General features: G+C 41.5%; 1 protein-coding gene across 1 annotated transcript; it reads left to right on the top strand.

Moving 5' to 3' along the window:
• Positions 1-874: 874 nt before the first annotated feature.
• LOC127333625 (alpha-L-fucosidase 2) lies at positions 875-7,160 on the top strand. Its single transcript, XM_051360018.1, has 10 exons — positions 875-1,163; positions 1,427-1,572; positions 2,197-3,047; positions 3,403-3,535; positions 4,253-4,411; positions 4,693-4,923; positions 5,029-5,130; positions 5,218-5,353; positions 6,199-6,394; positions 6,600-7,160. Exons 1-10 carry the CDS (start codon positions 983-985, stop codon positions 6,919-6,921), a joined length of 2,457 nt encoding a protein of 818 aa, XP_051215978.1. The 5' UTR covers positions 875-982; the 3' UTR covers positions 6,922-7,160.
• The last annotated feature ends 431 nt before the right edge of the window (positions 7,161-7,591 follow it).

The raw sequence follows: 7,591 nt of genomic DNA, 5'->3' as shown, positions 1-7,591 counted from the left end.
CTCAGCATCCGTTTACGTCGCGCCGCTGGAGATGCACTTATTTGCCGTTAGACTCAACCTGCAGCACGTGAGTACTTGACTGTCAACGCTTGACCTCCCCAGAGATTTTTTTTTTTGAGGGGAACCTCCCCAGAGATTTGGTGTTGGTGAATGTTCTCATGGGCGATTGATTTCTTCAATTTTGATATACTCATATACCGCTGGTTTGGAGGAAAAATTGGTAAGAGGCCTCCGAGGAATGGGGAAGAAGGATGCTTTGAGATTTGCCAGGACACGTGGCGCGTGTTAGGATGGGTCTAAATTTCTTAGAAGATAGACCTGGTCTCATAGGATTTTTCTCCAACTATAAGAGCATCTCCAACCGCGCTAAATTTTGGCGCTGTAAAAGTACTTTGTAGCACGCTCTATCTGTGTTTTGCGCTTGAGGCTATATTCACCTCCAATAGAAGCTCTAAATTTCGGAGCTGTAAAACAGACTAGTTGTTCCTGCGCGCGATTTGTACCGCGCGCTCTTTTCGACGCGGTAGATATAGTGCACGAGATAGCGTGCGATTTGTACCGCGCGCTCTTTTCGACGCGGTAGATATAGTGCACGAGATAGCGTTTTTATCCCGCGCTCTATTTTTACATCGGGTGCAGCACACCTGTTGGAGCATCAATTTACCTCTCACGCGAGCTAAACTAGTCGTTTTTTGATATAGCACCTGTTACAGCGTCTGTTGGAGATGGTAAGGCTGAGGTACATAATGTTTGCAGAAAATATTAAGGTTATATGACGCTATATGTGGCAAAACCAAACCGAAAGCCCAAAACGGAAGCCTTTCCGGTGCAGGGTATTTGTCCTTTCCGTTCCGTTGGCGCCAACTGCACCAAGAAACCAACTGCGAAAATGGAAGCTTGCCATCCAGAAAACCCACGCACATGCTAAAGCACTCACTCTTTCCGCACGGCTCTCCCATACTTGGTTTATCCTCCACGGCTGATGGCTCCTCCACCCATGGACGACGACCGGATCCGGGCGATGGAGGATGGGGAGGAGCGGCCACTGAAGGTGGTGTTCGCTTCCCCGGCGGAGCACTTCACGGACGCGGCGCCGATCGGGAACGGCAGCCTCGGCGCCATGGTCTGGGGCGGCGTCGCCTCCGAGAAGCTCCAACTCAACCGTAAGCATTCCTGCTGCTCGCGCTTTGCCCTGATCTCCCATCTCCGAGCTCTGTTCTCATTCTTGTTCGCGATGGATGTTCCGACGCGTCAGTTACCATAGTCCATAGGGTCCTGGCTCGTAAGGGTTGCTCTCCGAATGGCACCTGGAGGGAGTTCGACTAAATGCCCCAACCAAACCATGAATGTGCACTTCCCTTTTTGTTACCAAGGCAGGCCAGCAAGGCTAGGAACCATAATGTGATCCCTTCTAATGTTCTTGCAGTTGATACTCTGTGGACCGGTGTGCCGGGGAATTATACCGACCCGAAAGCACCGGCTGCCCTCGCTGCGGTCAGGAAGTTCGTTGATGATGGACGGTTTATTGATGCCACCAGCGCGGCGTCAGGCCTTTACGGTGGCCCGACAGAGGTATATATGGTCTGAGTTTGCCATATGGTGTTCTGTTTGGCATATCAGAGCATGCTATTGGTTCTTGTGTTGAAGCAAAGTCACGAGGCCTAACCTAGTAACATTTGGACCCTTGCTCGGATTATGATATGATGATGCATATCATCGCTCATTAATATCAAAAAAAAATTTTATTAAAAGAGGTTGTCTTTAAGTTATTTTATTCTGTAATAATGTCAAATTTCATAGTCCTTCAGTTCTCGACATATGCATTTCTGAGCCTTTATTGTAACATGGCTTAAACATAATTTTATGGTCTTGTCTGCAAAAGAAATGTTGGAAGAAATCAATTTGAAACGTTATTGCTTGACTAACCTGATCTATAGTTGAACAGTAGCATAAGAATAGCATCATACCTGAAGAGCTTGAACCAGAATAATGATTGACTTTCGAGTTAAAGATTATTATGCCATCCAATGCTAGGGCTAGTTCTTCTGAGCAATGCACAATCTACAATTATGGCATGAATCATTGCAAGATGCAGCTACGCATCTGCAATAGAAGTTCATCGGCAATCACAAATAATTTTCTTAGGAGGTGCACTGGAGCACTATATCTTACCGTATCCTTGTTCTTGCTATGAAGGTCTACCAACCTCTTGGGGATATGAATCTAGAGTTTGGCACATCCAGTCAGGGGTATAGTTCCTACAAACGAGAGCTTGATTTACATACCGCGACCACGCTCATCACGTTCAACATTGGAGAAGTGCAGTACACTAGGGAGCACTTCTGCTCAAATCCACACCAGGTCATTGTCACCAGGATTTCCGCAAACAAATCAGGACATGTGTCCTTCACTTTATCATTAAATAGTAAATTAAACCACAGAGTTCATGCAACGAATGCAAATGAGATTATCATGGAAGGCACCTGTCCAGTACAAAGACACGTTCTGCAGCAACATGAAGCCAATGATGCTACTGGTATCGGGTTTGCAGCTGTTCTTAGCCTGCAGATGGGCGGTGCTGCTGCAAAATCTTCAGTTTTGAATGATCAAAATTTGAGAATTGACAATGCAGATTGGGTACTTTTGCTTGTTACAGCTGCTTCCTCGTTCAATGGGCCCCTTGTGAATCCTTCAGACTCAAAATTAGATCCTGAATCAGAAGCTCTGAGGACCTTGAATATGAGCAGGAATGTCACATTTGATCAGCTCAAAGCTTCTCATTTGAAAAACTATCAGGGTCTTTTTCACCGTGTTAGTTTGCGACTATCACAAGCACCAGCTATTGAAAAAACAAGCTTGAAAGAAGCTGATGAAGCCATCAAGACTACAGCAGAAAGAGTGAACAGTTTTAGAAGTAACGAAGATCCTTCTTTGGTTGAACTTCTATTCCAATATGGTCGATATCTTCTCATTTCGTGCTCTCGACCTGGAACACAGGTATCTAATCTGCAAGGAATTTGGAATCAAGATCTTGCACCAGCTTGGCAGTAAGTTTTTCTCTATAGTTCATGCATTGATATCGTTTTTGTTTATTTTACCTTTTCTGCTTGTTATATATTAGGTGAGAACTACTTATTCGAGTACATACACTTACCGGCTTATTAATTAAAAAAAATAAAGCAACTGGGAGATGGGCTAGAGGCCTGTATTTGTGTGGGGACACTTTCATTTCGTCGTGATGTCATTTTTACTTGTGATCCGTTTTAGGCAGTGTTCTATTGTTTTGATTAGGAGAGAGTTTGGGGATTTAGTTCCAAATTCATAGTAATTCCTGGAATTCCCATTCTCCCTATCCAAAGAGGGCCTTAAGGATCAAATATTTATACAGCTTTAACTTTTCAGGTCTGCTCCTCACCTCAACATAAATCTACAGATGAATTACTGGCCAACGCTTCCTTGCAACCTTAGTGAATGCCAAGAACCACTAATTGAGTTCATAGCATCTCTTGCAGTTAACGGAGCTAAGACTGCAAAAGTAAGTTCTCTTGCTTTCTTATTTGACTTTTGTGGGACAGTGTGGTTACTACTTACTACACATATGACAAATATGAGAATAGGTCAAAATTTGCTTGTCTGGGGTTCTAATACCATAGGGAGTTATACTGTGGAGTAGTTGCTTATATGGAACCAACAGATGCATGACCAAGTTGGTAAAGTACGGTCATCATCTGAAGGCATCATTGAAAGCATTGTAACTTCCTAAACATTTTAATTTTGTTAGGTCCCTTGAAGGTTACCAGATCCTGTAATTTCTCGCAGCGGCAGCAGCTAAACATACATGCACGAATATAAAATGAGAAATATTGACTGCACTGATCTAATTTAGATGCATGATACAAGTATAGTCACTGAATTTTATTCTGCTGTGGTTTTTAAAGAAAAAGGTCAAGTCCCTAAACATAGCATATATGTTTCAAGTCCACATGTTATATAGTTTGAGGGATATGAAAAAAGAAAAACAAAAAAAAAGTGTGGGTGTGTCATGGTGCTCACTCACAAATTTTCCTTTTGGTTATTATTATTTTGGCACTTGTTAACTCCAAGCTCGGAAGCAAAGTTACTTAGATGACACCAGTGTTTTCCCTGTCACTTTCATTTTAGAGCATCCTTCGAGTGTAAATTTTAAGACATTAGAAATATGCCATCTGAGTTCTTTCATCTGATTGTTGGTGGAATGTTGTATTTGTGACAGATCAATTACCAAGCAAGTGGCTGGGTAAGTCACCACGTCTCAGACATATGGGCAAAATCATCAGCGTTCAATGAAGATGCTAAGTACGCAGTGTGGCCAATGGGGGGAGCCTGGCTTTGTACACATCTTTGGGAACACTACAAGTATCTGCTGGACAAAGTAAGAAATATATGTGCTTTTATATTTTCACCTCATAGGTGAATTTTTTCTACATACTGATACTATTTTGGAATTATAGCCTGGTTGCAAAGTCTCAATCTTGCTTAAGTTTTATGGTACTGGACTCTTATTATTGTGGAACTGGTCTTTAATTCCTTACCACGTTGGTACTGACATAGTTATGGGTTCTGCAACAACTGCAGGTTTTCTGAAACAATATTCATGGTTATTTGACATTTCACAGTTCTGAAGCTCTTCTTACTCTTTTATGATTCATTTAGGATTTTTTGAAGAACACTGCATATCCATTGTTGGAAGGATGCGCCTTGTTTCTGGTTGATTGGTTGACTGACGGACCTCGAGGTCTTTTGGAAACAAACCCCTCTACCTCTCCAGAACATGCTTTCACTGCTCCTGGTACTGGTGGTCAGCAAGCTAGTGTAAGCTATTCAACTACAATGGATATCTCAATCATCCGAGAGATATTCATGGCAGTTGTTACTTCTGCAGAGGTAACAAGTACATGCAGTAACCAGTTAGAAAACTATGCCAGTGTAAGTGTAACATTTTTTTTTCTGAAATGAGTGTCTGATACTATTGATGCTTTTATACAACAGGTCTTAAGAAAAACTGATACTGCTCTGGTCCAGGAGATCAATAAAGTGCTTCCAAGGCTCCCTCCGATTACGATTGCGAAGGATAGAACAATCATGGAGTGGGTAAATTCTCAAGTATTTCTTTGGCTTGGATTTGTTCTATCGTAGTATGATTCTACATAAATATTGATCCGGGTACTTTGCATGGAGGCACAAGATTTTGAGGACCCTGAAGTTCATCATAGGCACCTGTCTCATCTCTTTGGTCTTTATCCTGGTCATACAATAACCATGCAGACAAATCCTGAGATTTGTGAAGCTATTGCTAACAGTCTTCGCAAACGAGGTTTGTATAACATAACAAATAATCGCATTCCCGTATTATTCCGTAATGTTGATGCACTATACATAGATAAATGAATGATGCTCTATGCCCTGAATATGGGATGTAGTCCGACCTAGGGTTTTATGACTGTAAATTAAGGCAAGGTAGTGTATAATAATGTAGTATAAGGCTATAAGCTACATGTTCAAATACTTCGGTGTACATAGTCATAAACATCTAAGAACCAAATATAAGACAGGACATAACAAATTAGTACTGTGATGTTTTTACGTGTTTCGGTAATCTTACACAACATGTCTACGTCTGTTGCCATGTGTTTGATATGTGTCGATTATTTTTGGATGTCCTGTTTCTTCTATCAAGCGCATCGAGAAATATTCTAGGAATTAGCCATCATTGGTGCATGATTCCATAATAGTATGAACTCAAAAGCAATAAAATGCTGGTGGCAGTCTGCTCACCGTCGAACCACATCAGCTGTTGGAGTTGAATCTGGCACAGAAGGCTGGGACAAGAGTGGCTATAGATTGTGTGATCTGGCACAATCAGTAGTATAATCGTCTTAATCATGCGGTGTGATTTTTAATATGTGGCAAATGACAGGTATTGTACCAGTCCAAATAAAGATGTGTACAGATAAACTTGTTGTGATTATTTACTATTGTGTTGTGAGTTGTGACTTAGGAGCATCGATTATCAAGAGAAAACGTGGGACGTAGCTTGTGGCAATATGTATTCTGCTAAGAGAGGGTTGCAATAAGAATATTTTTGTAGCGCTGCTACGCTCACCTACTAAAAAAGGGACACTTCTCCTTAATTGAAGTTAAATACATTTTTTTTATTAGGAGAAGATGGTCCTGGATGGTCAAGTACGTGGAAGATGGCTTTGTGGGCACGCCTTCTTAACAGCGAAAATGCATACAGAATGATTCTGAAGTTGATCACGTTGGTTCCTCCTGGTGATGATGTTCAGTTTGAAGGAGGACTGTACACCAATTTGTGGACAGCACACCCGCCATTCCAGATTGATGCAAACTTTGGGTACAAAATGTTCCTAATTTTCTAGTATACAACCTCTATTTCTGTTTCATGTTCGATAGCCTCCATAGCTTAGTTACTAATTACCCAACTCTGAGTATACGCCTGTTATCTCAAAGGTCTTACGATGAAGAGTAGCATGCTGATAGAAAATACTCGTATCTGGTGCTGTAGTTGTTGGCATCTCTAATTCTGTACTGTGTTGCAGATTCACAGCTGCAATGTCTGAAATGTTGCTTCAGAGCACTCTCACTGAGCTATATCTGCTGCCCGCCCTCCCACGTGAAAAGTGGCCTGAAGGTTGTGTAAAAGGTTTGAGGGCTCGGGGGGACATCACTGTCAACATCTGCTGGGGGAAAGGGGAGCTCCAGGAAGCAGTGGTGTGGTCTAAGAACAGAAACAATTCAGTTTTACTGCTGCACTATGGCGAGCAAGTTGCCGTGGTCACTGTGGCAGCTGGTAATGTTTACAAGTTCAATGCGAGTTTACATTGCGTAGAGACATGGACCCTTGACAAATGTGCATTTTAGAGTGTTGGCTTGGTCCATTTGGTATATATGAGTTTGCGCATTGATAATAATTTAGTGTTTGAGCGTCAATAGTAATTTTGTGTGTGTGTGTGTGGCTTGATCACTATGTGTGGGCATATGCGTGAGTTGGTGTGCGAACAATAATCTAATTCATGTACCTTTGTTATTATGTGTTGTCATATAAATGAGTTGGTGTAGGATAATACAGTTGGTGTGTGAATAATAATCAAATTCATGTACCTTTGTTGTTCTGGGTATGTGTGTCTTGATTGTTTTGTGTGGGCACAATAAAAGGATGCATGCTTGTAGAGTACAAAAATATAGAATTGAGTGTCCTTGTGAATATAGCTAGATATCTCACATTGTATAGTATTGTGATCTAGTACCATAGTACATGATACTGATTTAGTTATTATCTTCACATTGCAAAGTTTCATACTATCACTTCATTTATTCATTTCTAGATGCTACTACAAATCTGTGTATATGATCTATATCTTACTATTGACTTTTCTTTTCTCGCTTGATACGTCATGATGCATCAGACTATATAAAGCTTGTGCGAGAACGCGCGCGCAACCATCATATATATGTAATTCCAAAACCCCTTGTTTGTCCGATGTAGTGACCACCCACCGTAGGCACCCCACACGATCACATGCCTACTTGT

Source organism: Lolium perenne, chromosome 2, assembly GCF_019359855.2.
Source record: "Lolium perenne isolate Kyuss_39 chromosome 2, Kyuss_2.0, whole genome shotgun sequence".
NCBI lineage: Eukaryota > Viridiplantae > Streptophyta > Magnoliopsida > Poales > Poaceae > Lolium > Lolium perenne.
This window is presented reverse-complemented; position numbering and strand designations above follow the sequence as displayed.

What these genes read in the sequence shown, in the direction of transcription:
- LOC127333625 (XM_051360018.1), top strand. Translation starts at nt 983, where the DNA reads ATGGCTCCTCCACCCATGGACGACGACCGGATCCGGGCGATGGAGGAT. An exon ending in CGAGAAGCTCCAACTCAACC is followed by an intron (nt 1,164 to 1,426) that starts GTAAGCATTCCT and finishes ATGTTCTTGCAG; the next exon opens with TTGATACTCTGTGGACCGGT. An exon ending in TTTACGGTGGCCCGACAGAG is followed by an intron (nt 1,573 to 2,196) that starts GTATATATGGTC and finishes CTTGCTATGAAG; the next exon opens with GTCTACCAACCTCTTGGGGA.